The sequence below is a fragment of the Solea solea genome, chromosome 10 (assembly GCF_958295425.1).
Source record: "Solea solea chromosome 10, fSolSol10.1, whole genome shotgun sequence".
Classification (NCBI taxonomy): Eukaryota; Metazoa; Chordata; class Actinopteri; order Pleuronectiformes; family Soleidae; genus Solea; species Solea solea.
The window spans coordinates 16,564,378-16,578,228 of NC_081143.1; the positions used below are offsets into that span (position 1 = coordinate 16,564,378).

The window sequence follows — 13,851 nt, forward strand, 5'->3', positions numbered from 1 at the left end:
TTATGGCTCCTCTGCTAAGTCAATCTACTAATGGACCAGCATGCCAATCATCAGTCACTGGTGACTCGTTTAATTATCTAACATGCAGACCTTGCAATACAGTTACTGTATTAATGGCCTGTGAGCTCAGTCCCCTCGATGAACAGGCACTTGCTCATTGAATAGAGATAAATGAAACTGTCTTCTCTGGAATTTCTTCACTGGGTTGTTGAACAATTAGCCTGATACTGTCAAGCCAACTTTTTTTTTTTCTGCACAGCTGGATGAGCTACTTTCTGCTTCCCTAATGTGTTGACAAAGACATTTTAAATTTTAAGTTTGACTATAAACCTATTTTACTTTTCTTTTCATCTCGTGTCATCATTGTATTGAAAGATTTTCAGAGGAGAGCAGGATTATTTCAGTTCCTGTCCCATGTGTTCCTGTTCCAAATGTGAGATTGTATTTGGCCAGTTTAAAACATACAGCTGTTTCCAAAATGAACAATCTTAACTGATCCCAAATTTCAGGTTTTAATAAATCTTAACATACCTGTAGTTGTAAGGGAATACATCCTTCACAGCTGAGTTGGCTGAGACTGAGTTTTTTTAGTTCTGAATTAAAAGTGTAGCATCAAGTCAGGAGAGTGCAAAGAGTCTTTTTTGCTGCTCACTCAGCCAGAGGGTCACCAGAGGGGAGGCTCATACTGTAGGACCCCTCAATGACGACCATCTGCCTCATTACAAGCTCACAAGATGCACCGCTGCAGTAACCCTCAGCTTTAAAGAGGCATGATAGATTTTTTATTTTTTATTTTTTTGCCACATGACCACATTGCAAATAGCCCTCAGCAAGGCTCACATTTAACAGAGAATTTGATACTTCTGTACTTAAAGTGTAGATGTTGGATATCATGTGAAGTTCATCTGGCCCAATTTTTAGTTTTATTAGTCTGGCTGACATTTTATGGATGTTTTATAATAACGTATTTGTTCTGAACAATAGTTGGACCGGGGGGGGGGGGGGCATCTCAAGCATCCTAATTTTGTTGTTTACAAATAGCCACTGTTGCTTCAACTGCGTGCAAAAGGCCTGAAAACAAAGTTGATCAATATAATCCAGTCTTTTATGAAGTGAATCATCTAAACTGGGACACTGTTAAAGAAAATGTTCCCCCAAATTTGAACAATCTGTACTGAGGAAATAGCTGTGGTAAAATGCTGTGATGCTCTTTCTTTGTTCCTGGGCTATCCCAGCCTGGATTATGTTATGGTCTCTAGTTCCACCAGGCTGTAAGTTATTCTTACATTTGCAGGAAAAATATTTAGTTTTGTCCTGGATAAATGACAAACCTCCCACTAAAGCAAACGGGCATGAGATAATCATGGAATGCTTCCCCCTCGAACACCTGACCTGGCTGCTTCACTCCTCAGATGGTCGGTTTATAAAAATTTGGACCCCATATCTTAACTTTTCCAACTCCACGGTGGCTCTGCTGCTGTCGGGTATTATCCTCAGCTAAACTCCAATTCTTGCGCTGTATCTTGTTGCTAAAATTTTGTTGGCAGTCCTGGGATTGATTGATTGATTGATTGATTGATTGATTGATTGATTGATTGATTGATTGATTGATTGATTTATTTATTTATTTATTTATTTATTTATTTATTTATTTATTTATTTATTTATTTATTTATTTATTTATTTATTTATTTATGTGTTTATTTCCTATGCATTGTACTGGTAAGATATCTCTTAGTTGTATCTCATCCGTGAATCAGCTATGTTTTGCTGGGTGTTTTGTTGTTGTTTGGGATGTTGAGAAAATAGAAAACTCACACTTGGGGAAAAAGAAAGAAAAGGAGTCTCAGGCTGTGAAAAATGTTCTTTTTAGTGGTGGTGGTGTTTTCACTCTAACCACTTGACAGCACAGTAGAGACTAAATCAAAGACATGTTGCTGATGTTGCCTTCTTTTTCCTCCTGTCTGCACAGATCGAGAGGACCAATCTATTCTTTGCACGTGAGTATATGGACTCATTCTATCACTGCATGTCTTTAAGTCAATAGCCCACCATGTTCTGTGCATTTAGATGACTATTGTTGTTAAAACAGTTGAAATATCCAGGCTCCACATAAGGTAGATGCTCACTAATACCTCACACAAATCTCCTTTTTACCTAGTAGTATTACAAATAGCAACACATGCTACAGTATATACTGTGCCTGTAGCATTTTCTTTTTTGTCTGAATTATATGAAATTAAGTGACAGTAATACTCTCATCGTATAGTAATTACACCCCAGGGGCCCCTCGACAGCTATTTTAAAACGTGTCTCTCAGTGATACTGACCACTATCACGACTTGAGAAGAAAAGTGTGAAATATAGACACAGCACTGTGGCATCTATTCAGTGACAAGTCTTTACAGATGACAGGAATGTTGCCGTTGAAAATGCCAGAGATGGAATTAGAAATAAGCCATGCAAATACCTTGTTCCTCATTCTACGTTTATTTTTAGCACATCCGTGAATTTTGACATGAAGGGCTCATTATAGATTAGATTATTTTTGAATGAACAACGCTAATATTACCCCTAGGGCTGGAATGCCCAAACGTTTCCCGTTTGAGGGCCAAAAGTGAAACATCATATAGGCCGTGGGCCTAAAGTAAACTCCCATTGTATGGTATTAAAATACAAGCAAGTACTGGGATTACAGGTTCTTTCATTTTTAAATAACAACGTTATTGCTCTCCATTTACACCTATGCTTCACACATAGATGAATTTGTTAATTTAAAGCTTTATTAGCATTTAGTAAATGTTTTATTCTGTTGCACAAAATAATAAAGAAACAATAAATATGGCCAATGATATATTGATATATTGTCTCATAAGAAATGGTTCAGTCAGCACTCCCTGTTTTAATGGTTTGTCTTCAGAAAAGGAGGTGCTGAGGAATGTAACACCCAACATCCCGAGGCCCACAACAGAGACACTGACGCAATCCTTCCATGCTTATCCTCTGTGCATAGCAGCCACAGAGACTGACAGCCCTACACACTCGGCTCCCTCAGTCTGAAAGCAAAACAATATTTTGTACATACTTGGTGTATGTGAATGTGCACTTACCGTAAAACCTCAGGCATGCTCTAATTCTAAAGTGCTGCCCTAAAACGTTTTTTCGCATGGTTTTGAGGACTTGGGATGATTTCATCTCTTGATTTTCTTTGCCACATTCACGGTGTGACAGTGAAGAGAAAGATGAACAGTCCCAAAACCACAGACCTGAGCTCACACACACAAAAAATAGAGCCTCTCAGATACAGTGTTGTGCAAAAGTCTTAGGCCACCAGTAGATTTATTGTTTTAACAACGCTTACTATATACTTAACTATAATGACCATGCAGTATAATTATTTCTTATTGACTGTATTATAACACATCCCAATTAATACAGGAAACATATGCAGTTATAAAATAACACATTATTTTCAGAAAAACAAACATCTTCTATAGGTTGGACTTGAACAGTAACACAACCCTGGCTCCCTTAAACCTGGAGTAGAACCCTAATTAGTGTTTCATGTCTGTTGCACCAGGTGTATTCAAGAGAAGCTTGAACCTTACATACACATATTGTATGAGTTAAACTCCAACTTGATAATATACATCACCAATTTTCACTTTTGCACAATACTGTATGTGATATATCATATATGATGTGCTCTGTTGAAGTGAATGAAGAGCAGTTCATGCTCATGTTAGATCTAAACATCTTGTTCTAAAGAGTTTTGTCTTGTGTATTTTGTTTTCTTTTGTATCTAGAGGTGAGTCAGGAGCTGGCAAGACTGAAAACACAAAAAAGGTCATTCAGTACCTGGCACACGTTGCCTCCTCCCACAAAGGAAGAAAAGACCACAACATTCCTGTGAGTATTCTCCATATTCAGTTTTAGGTCAGACCATATTTAGTCTGACCTAAAACCTGACCGAAACATCCCAGAACATATATTGATAATACTAATATTACATCTAATTTATACCAATGTTTATTAGCAATAATTACAATGAAATAATGAGTTGTGTGGTGAAGGTTGATTTGTTGTGTGCTTTGCTCAACACCATGTGCACCATATAGTGTGTGTGCGTGCTATCTAACAGTTTGCATCTGTTTATCTGAAACAAACAGCCAGAATCACCTAAACCAGTGAAACAACAGGCAAGTCTTTACGCTTTTTTTATATACCATTTCCATGTGCATGCTATACCAATATGTTACCTACTGATAGATCTATTGACTCTGAGCCAAAATCAGATGGTATAATAATGTAATAGTGTAATAGAGTATAAGTCAAAAATGCCTGGGGGAAAAAAAAACCCACACACATTTATTTTGTCTTTCTTTTTGTCAGGTTCAAAATGCTGTTGTAAGTAAACATTTTCAAAACTATCATGATTATTCAGACTCCATTGTGTGTTATACGGATGTGCTCCATTGTAAACATTTCCAATGTTGTGATTGACACGTAATTTTATTGTATGCATGTTTTTATCTGTTGTCTCTCATCCTGTGCTGTGTAATTCTTACAACATTAAAAAACCTTATTTTGTATTCAGTATAGTTTAAAATCGGTGATTTGCAATGTAAGAATAATGTCGGGGGCTGCACCTTAAAAGCATCAGTTGAAAGAAGGAAAAGTCTATGTTACTACAGGAGTGACTACACATCTAGTAGAAGTAGGAAGGAGTAGAAAAGTATGTCAGTCTATTAGAACTGACAATAACTGTATTTTTCCAGGCTTGTATTGGTCACCAGTGCTTTATTTGGTTCTATTTGTATCACTCCTTTTTGCTTTGACATGCCCTTCTTAACAGTTTAACATTTTTAAATGGAAATCACAATTTGAAACGACTGCATTCTGATTGTTCTATCATAAAGTTTAATCTTAAACATGTAGCACATACATGTTGGAACAAATGTCTTCAAGTTTTAGTCCTTGCAATTAGTAGTAAATATTTTGATGGTGTCATGTGGTAACTTAAATTAAATTACACTGCAATAATCATCGCACTTGTAATATCTAGCAGGAAATTTGCAGTTAGATGTTTTCCTTAAATTGCTCAGCCTAACCTGACAGGTGTTTTTTTTTCATTTTCATGTGGATCAGGTTTTATTTTAAGAATGTAGGAGGAATACTCACATTTCAGTTGATGCCTGTGTACCAAAGTTTAAACCAGAGCTGTAGGATGCCAACATTTATCTTAATGTCAACCCAGGACGCCAGCCAGTAATCTCGGTATTGAGAGGCAGGATTATAGACCACGGAGATATTATCACGTCTGTCGCTAACTCTTTTTACAGATTGCTGTAGTAGGTGTTTAGATGGTGACATTAATGCATAAAAAAATGTTCAGTTCAACTACAGGTTCTCTTGTATCCATGACATTGATGCAGTTTATTATTTTCCATAATAACAATTGAATCTCCCCATATCCTACAGAGTGGAACCCTGTTTTATGTGAGTAGTATGTAGTTTCTTACCTATTTCACCTCACACACAATATCAAGGGGGGTACTTAACCCACTCTGCTCTTTAACACCAATAAGTATGATTAACTCATATTAACTGATGTTGGGTTGTTGTTTCCTTCTGTCCGCTTTAATCCACATGCTTTTGTTTTGCCTCACCGCTTTAATCTCCGTTTAACAAATGAATGAAGCGGATTTATTCTGTTTCTAGTGAGCTCAAACAACAGTAGTGTTTAATTTTGGAAGGATAGTGAGAAGTATATGGCTAAACCTCGCAACAAGCCTCAAGTATTAAAGAAAATAAACAACCACTCCTAAGTTAAAACTGACATTTTTTTTTCATTTGGGGCTGATGAACGCATTAAATATGAGACCATTATTCCCTCTCTGTTGCGAGCTTCCTCTCTGAAATGTACATGAGCATGTTCATCATTTATCTAACAATGATAGAGGATACTCCACAAATCTTTTGACTCTCCTTGTAAGAGTTTTTTTCTTGTAACATTTGTCACACCTCGTGACCCCTGGAGTAGATGTATAGATGTGAAAACAACATCCACAACTGGCCTCTGCCTCAGGAGATTTCGTTGGACAGTTTTGACTGACCTTCTTTGGCTTCACTCAGTTCGTCTGTAAAATACTGCTCTGAGGTCTTGGCCCAGAACTACGCACTTTGATTAGAAACAAAGTTATTGCTATGATGAGAGTATTATGATGGTTTGAATGAGGTAAATATCATTTAAATATGACTGATTGCCTACATTATATCACAGTTGCACAATCATCCATCCCATGTGGGGGATCCAGCTCCACTGGCTGACAGTCTCATTTGACATATTCACACTGAAACAAAAATCGGGGTCAGATTTATAGGGCTGCCAAGCTGGACCCCCCCCCCCCCTTTTTTTTTATAATCTGCTCAGTGTGTCCAGTAGACCTCACAGATGGGAAGAGGTTGCCAGTGAACAATTTTAACCACCAAGTTGCACCACATGCCTGTGTTTATGTAGACACAAAGGTTTTGGCTAAATCCTCTGTGGGCTTTGCCGCTGCTCTGGTAGCTGGAGGAGGTTCAGGCTTATCCAGTTCAGTCCTGCTTCATTTCAGCAGCCCAGAAACTCAATTAAACGCAGCCCATCGTGCTCTTCTGCCTACAGATCACGTTACACGTCTCTTATACTAAGGGCAATGATGAGTCCTCATTTCCCTTTCATGGAAAATGGCCTCCTCAAACCTCTTGTGCAGCTATTTTTGACGTAATGGGAAATTGTTCCACTTAGCCTCAGGAAGAGAAATAACAGTGCAGAAGAAATTATTTTCCTCTCTGTCATTTTGGATTCTGTGGTCATGACAAAGCACACACTGTGGGCTCAGATGGAAATATGGCAGACCACCTGTTCAAACATCTGTAAAAGTTGCTTGTTTGTTTATTCAGCCTCTCAACGCATCCAGTCTGATGAAGAAGTGTCTCTGTTGTGTGCTGTGGACACATGCGTCCTGACACGAAGAGTCTGTCTTTTGTTTTTGTCATAGTAAAAAATATCCCTAGAAATGTTCTCTCTGTCACTATGAAGCTGCAAGATAAAACTTCCTCTGCACATTGTATTAATCTGGTTTTGGAAGATTGTTTAATTTACAGTAACTATGTTTACTGTGCAAATACAGACAGTCAGCAGATTCTGTCATTTTCATTTAATACTGTATGTATGATCACAAAAAGGGCTGTAGCATATCATTTCCACTTGGTTGTTTAGTCTATAAGACGTCAAATAATTAAAGCCTCAGGTGATGTTCTCAAAATGGGGGTTAAGCTCACAAAGAGTTTTATTTTTAATGTCATTAACTGTGAAATATCAGATTTTGGAACAGATCCTTTTTTTTTGGCATTTTTGCTTAATATGATTAAAGATCTAATTCATTTGAATGATATCACTTTTCAATACACTGTTAAAAGATTCTTTAGGTTTTTGCTGTATTATAACACATAATATCTTCAAATATCTGCATGCCTTGTGTTTCGGTCAGTTTTGTGTCAATCGTGACTTAAAATCACAATTCATTTCTCAACATTTTTGTTATTATGACTTTCTTGTAGTGACATCAGGCGGTTCTAATATCCTCCTGTTTTTTTCAGGGTGAATTGGAACGTCAGCTTTTACAAGCCAACCCCATCTTGGAATCTTTTGGGAACGCTAAGACGGTGAAAAATGACAACTCATCGCGATTTGTAAGTGTGGAAAACTGATTTTCCCAATGGGATTTAAAAGGATTGTTTGTCAGAGCCTCCCCCTGTCACAGCACTGTCATGGCTGATCTTTATTTGGCATTTGTAAGAAGAAGCAAAGTTAAAACTGAATGGAAGTAATTTGATTATTCTGCTGTGGAACACAGACCATGCAGTGAGACACACGCACGCCTGTTAGTCATTAATGATGCCTTTGATGGACTTAGTACCAGATCCACTCAGAAGACTTTTTAATAGCGACATTGGACAAGAGGGACAGAGGGTCTCTCTGTTGAATTCATCTGTGAAATTCAAAGGAGATTTCTTTCTATACTATATCTATATTCTATATATATCCATTGCTTCGTCACCTGTGAACCAGGTTTATTAGCATGGACTCTGAAAATTGCCTCAGATGCAAACCGCTGTTGTCTGTTACTGGTGTTGTCCAGTTTGTCCAAATTAACAAAGCAAACAAAATATTTTACAATCCATCAATTTAGCAGATTTGAATTATTATTTCCAGCCCTGTAAGTGGTGTACAAGGTGTCCATGTTAATGGACAAGCGTGTGCTACAACAGTCACTGATTGATTTCAGTTTATCGCATCCTGTTCACTTCCTCAGCATCTAACTTGTGTTCATCCCTACAGGGAAAATTCATCCGGATCAACTTCGATGTCACTGGATACATTGTTGGAGCCAATATTGAAACCTGTATCCTGTTTTTTAAAAGTGATTTTCATTGTTATTGTAGATAATGTAGTGTATAAAAATGTCATCGCAATTGGTTGTCAGTATTGAAGTCCATTATTATTATTATTATCATTATTAACATTATTATTCAACCTGTATTATTAACCAGTATTACCGATACAGAGTGAATGTGTCTCATGTATTCCGACTCTCTGGATAGATTTCTTTTCCCTTGACCAGACTGTGTCAGACTTACTGGAAAAATCCCGAGCTATTCGTCAAGCCAAAGATGAGCGTACCTTCCACGTTTTCTACCAGCTGCTGGCTGGAGCTGGAGAGCACCTCAAATGTGAGTAGACTGACCATACAAATGTTATTAGTATTAATAATAGGAAACGTAGCAGTTGTCAGTTTACCTCAAAAAGTATTGGTAGTTCTGTAAAGAAATATTTTAGTTGCAAGTGTAGCAAGTTAATTTAAAGGCTTACATTCTTTTCTTTTCTTAGACCAGTAGCTCAGTGAGCACATTGTTTTCTACTTGGCCTGATTGTATTTAATTTATCATCAGCAGTGGCAGCTAAATGTATCAGTTAACTTAAGAAGAACATTGTGCTGTACATGCTGTGAACCACTGTCCCATTTAGTTTAGAAAAATGTCAGACAGACTGACTGACATGCGATATGCAGATTGGAAATATGACTCATGGGTTATCGTCTTAAGAGTCACAATATTCTAGAATTGCAGTAGAAATCAAACTTCTGGGGATCTTGATACAATCGGATTGTCACAGAAGCATTATTGTACCAGCAATTAGTGTTTTTCATCAAAATGTGTGTTTCCATTTTTCTGTCTACAGCGGATCTGCTTTTGGAAGGATTCAATAACTATCGTTTCATGTCCAATGGCAACATCACAATCCCGGGACAGCAAGACAAGGACAACTTCCAGGAGACGATGGAGGCCATGCACATCATGAGCTTTGGCCATGAGGAGATTTTGGGTATGTTTTATCAAATTGTTGCATCCCAAAATGTAAAAAACGACTGACCACACTCCCATATCAATTGTCATTAAATTCATGACCAACAAAATTATATTTGTTTGTTTGGCTGCTTCAACGCTGTCATGTGAGGCAAAAGTGATGCCTTATTAAAGTATTTTCATTTTCTCTGGATTCCCAAACTTGTAGCAATGTTGAAGGTCGTGTCCTCGGTGCTTCAGTTTGGTAACATCATCTTCAAGAAGGAAAGGAACACTGACCAAGCTTCAATGCCTGATAATACTGGTAGGTGTCACACACACACATACACTGTCACAACAACAGGGTTCTGCCCTTCTGTCCTTTTCCATGTGTATGTATCTGCTTGCGAGTGGTTGCATGTGTGTGTGCTCGATTAAATGACGTGTGTGTCTATAGAGCAGACTGCAGCCGGATTTTTAAACATATCCAATCAGAATCTGATCTTCCTGACCAACTGTTCACATTATTGTAAGTGATCAGACCCCAACTACGTGTGTCCATATTGACATAGTCTAGTCTAGTCTGCTACATGGATTTCTATAGTTACAGGCCATGTCCTGGAACAACAAGTAGTCTTAGCAAAATAAACAAAATGGACAACAGAAATCTGTGCCTGTTTCTTATTTCTTAACTTATTGAACTGTTGTCTTCCACTGTGTTGATCGTTTAACCTCCAGTTAACTTCTGTCTCTCCATAGCTACATCATTGTTGCTGTCGTTCATATTGCAACGTTCAGATTAAAACGGTTCTGTAAAAATCCAATCAGAATCAACCACCTCTGTATGTGGTTGGAATCAGGTTTGGAAAAATCGTATCACATGTGGTTTTTTAGCTGTCTACACTGCCAAAAAAAAATCAATCTAGATACAATCTGGATATGCTTAAAAATCCTATTTGGGCTGCAGTCTAAATAAGTCCTAGGTGGATCCTGGGGGCGGATTGGTTCTGCACAGGAGGTTCTAGTATAAGAGGCCTGATTATCCCAGCTCTCCTTGAACCACTCGCAGCCAGACTGCCGAATGTTGAAAATGCAGAAATGTTGTGCTCGTTTTTAAGAAATCTTAAAAACGGTTTGTGTTATCTGTTGTTGGTGGTTTATTGGGAGTTGGGAAAAGGGAGTCTCCACACTCTAGTTGCAATCAGGTTTCCCCCTAGGCTTTGCCGTAACAACACGCACATACAGTACGTGTTTGCACAGCCATTTTCTTAGGACACTTACTAAACAAAGTGTTATCCAGAGCCTTAACCATAACCAGTTAATGTCTGACCGTAGGGCAAGGTCAGAGTTTAGGGGGTGGAGTGGCTCAGTGGTTAAGACCCTACCTTGTGTACGAAAGACATCAAGTTCGATTCCACCCCTGGCTAATTGTACTTGATTCCATTGTAAGTCGCTTTGGATAAAAGCGTCTGCTAAATGACATGTAATGTAATGTAATGTAATGCCAGAAAAGGAACTAAAGAGGTAACAAATACAAGAATGTACTTGCACGCACACACACACACATTTGTCCTTACACATCTGCTTCACAACCTTGTAGTGTTGAGCTCACAGGTCAAGACACCCTCTTTTTCCTTTTCCCATATAACTCTTCAACTCCTCTCCTCCCCTCTTCCTGCCTCCATCACCCTGTGCACCTCATCCACTGAACAGAGGGACCAGTGATTTATATCTTTTCTCTCCCCAAGCGTTGTCAACCTGCCATTAATCCACTTTTACTCCTGAAGGAAATGGGGCACATCCTTCCAGTTCCTCCACATGTGGCACCACATATTTGGCACATAAAGGAGAGAGGATGAGGCTTATGCCAATGATGCAGCTCGGCCAGATATTCCCAAATGCAACGAGCAGAACCAGTACTTTTAAAGCACATGCTTCTTGCAGTAGTGAGACTTGGCAGATCTCGGTTAGATTCTCTGCTTTTTCTGCTTTTCCACAAGCTGAATCAGCCATGTAAAAATAATAACCTTTTCTCCTCTGATATTTTTCATTCGAAAACATACAATCTTTGACAGATTTATGGTACATTTAGTATTTAACCAAATGTTTCACTTAAGTATGTCAGACAGTGCTGTCAAATATACACCAGGAACGATTCTTGTGTCTATCAAGTCACTGTCTCCACTTTCTCAACCTACTGGTTTAAACCACAGATGTATAGATTAAAATCTACCACTGTGTTTTACTTTTATTCTAATTTGAATGAAACTTTTTTTTTTCCTTGGTTTCCCAGCTGCTCAGAAGCTGTGTCACTTGCTTGGTATGAATGTAATGGAGTTCACCAGAGCTATCCTGTCACCGAGGATCAAAGTGGGAAGAGACTACGTCCAGAAAGCACAGACCAAAGAGCAGGTCTGTTTTTTACTTTTAACCACTGATTGAGCAATGTTTATGCAACCATAATTGGTCATTTCTTAATGCAAGGTCATTTCCACAATCGTTCAATCACTGGGCATAAAACTATTTTATGATTACCACTACTGAGGAGTGGAAGCTCCTCAGAAATAACATTAAAATTATTGCAACTTGTGGCAAAAAGCAAAAACAGTGATGTCATGCTATCAAGAACCACATTGCTGGCTTTGCTATATATTTTACTGTTAACAAGGCAATATTATAGTGCCTTCTGTGAAACAAATCCAAAGTACATTGACAGTTCATGAATCATTCATTCCTATTTAAAGTGCAGAACTTTTTGTAATGGCTAAAGTACATTGAACATGGCTTTTGTCCCAGATGTTGAATGAGATGTCTGACTCAGAGTTTTCACAGACTTGCCAACACTTGCCAAGAATCTATTTGTCCCGAGTATAGATTTTCTGCATTTCTGCACTACTGTGATAAATGTTCCCACCTGCAACCGGTTAAACACACATTTTTATTTTACTTCCTTCTCATGCTTTAGTCTTCTCATCCTATATTGTCTCCCTGTTTTCCACCTCTCTCCAGGCTGATTTTGCTGTTGAGGCGCTGGCTAAAGCAACATATGAGCGCCTGTTCCGCTGGCTGGTCCATCGCATTAACAAAGCTCTGGACAGAACCAAACGACAGGGTGCCTCCTTCATCGGCATCCTAGACATCGCTGGTTTTGAGATTTTCCAGGTTTGGTCTGAATTTGTTTTTTAGTTGCGCCTTGGATAAATTACACCACTTGCATTGATGATGATGATGATGATATAAACTATGCACCATTGATTTTCTACATTTATTATTGTATAAGTTATTGTATCTTTCCTTTTACAGTTGAACTCATTTGAGCAGCTGTGCATCAACTACACCAATGAGAAGCTGCAGCAGCTCTTCAACCACACCATGTTCATCCTGGAGCAGGAGGAGTACCAGAGAGAGGGCATCGAGTGGAGCTTCATCGACTTTGGCCTGGACCTGCAGCCCTGCATCGACCTCATTGAGAGGCCGGTCAGTCTGAATCATATAATTGAATTAAGGAGATGATATAAACCACAAGAGTTTAAATCATCTCAGCTACGTGCCTTGCTTAAGTTGTTTTGTGACAAGCAAGTCCCAAGAAAAATGGAGTTGCATTTGTTCCCAAAATATGTATTTTGTTTCTTCAGGCAAACCCCCCAGGAGTGTTGGCTCTACTGGATGAAGAGTGCTGGTTTCCAAAGGCTACAGACAAGACCTTTGTGGACAAGCTGATCCAGGAACAGGGAACACACACTAAGTTTCAGAGGCCCCGTCAGCTCAAGGATAAAGCTGACTTCTGCATCATCCACTATGCTGGCAAGGTATGTCGCTTTATTTTCTTTAAAAAAAAATCACAAGTTTCACTGTGTTGTTGCTTCTTTTCAAACCACACAATCAATTTTCTGTAATCAAACCTTAAAATCCAAAATCCGCTTGTGGAATCTGGAACAAAAATCATACTCTCTATACAAATTACAGTTAACTGAAGGATACCATTTCATTTTATTGAGGTTGTATGCATTCATATTTACAGCTGTTTTAGTTTATCATAAACTTCCATTGTATGTAATTATCCAGTTCCTCGACGCTATCCGCATGTACATGTTTGCTTACTTCTTAGTATTCATCTCTGTGTTGGACCGTCATCGCATATTTCATATTCATATTTTCCAAGACATCTCTTTTCCTGCCCAATCTTCTCCTGAGGTAATATCAACAGCTAGTTAAAAGTTAATGGCTGTCAGTGCTCTGATAAAATAATGATTGATGGTTGTTATGTGGTGGGATTTCAGGGAAATACTGAAGTTTGGTTTGATTTATATGACGTTGTATGGGAGTGGATTTGGATGTCATCACTGGTGTTATGCAATAGAAGAAAGCAGCGTGTGTGTGTCTTTCAGAGTGACCTGCTTAGTAGCACATCTGTTTACCATCATGTGGACTGTGTCGCTTTACACCACAGTCAATCAAAAA

General features: G+C 38.4%; 1 protein-coding gene across 2 annotated transcripts in view; it reads left to right on the forward strand.

The window, feature by feature from the left end:
• LOC131466555 (myosin-10-like) overlaps window positions 1-13,851 on the forward strand; it is a 46,185-nt gene that overhangs the window by 16,459 nt on the left and 15,875 nt on the right. The window contains exons 4-17 of one of the 2 annotated variants that reach the window (XM_058639859.1): window positions 1,973-2,000; window positions 3,807-3,909; window positions 4,170-4,199; window positions 4,393-4,407; window positions 5,482-5,499; window positions 7,645-7,737; window positions 8,387-8,450; window positions 8,680-8,778; window positions 9,287-9,430; window positions 9,620-9,715; window positions 11,684-11,802; window positions 12,400-12,552; window positions 12,694-12,867; window positions 13,026-13,199. In XM_058639859.1, the coding sequence (XP_058495842.1) occupies window positions 1,973-2,000; window positions 3,807-3,909; window positions 4,170-4,199; window positions 4,393-4,407; window positions 5,482-5,499; window positions 7,645-7,737; window positions 8,387-8,450; window positions 8,680-8,778; window positions 9,287-9,430; window positions 9,620-9,715; window positions 11,684-11,802; window positions 12,400-12,552; window positions 12,694-12,867; window positions 13,026-13,199 (1,310 nt within the window). The remainder of the gene's footprint in view (window positions 1-1,972; window positions 2,001-3,806; window positions 3,910-4,169; window positions 4,200-4,392; window positions 4,408-5,481; window positions 5,500-7,644; window positions 7,738-8,386; window positions 8,451-8,679; window positions 8,779-9,286; window positions 9,431-9,619; window positions 9,716-11,683; window positions 11,803-12,399; window positions 12,553-12,693; window positions 12,868-13,025; window positions 13,200-13,851) is intronic. The other variant, XM_058639860.1, reaches the window with a different exon arrangement.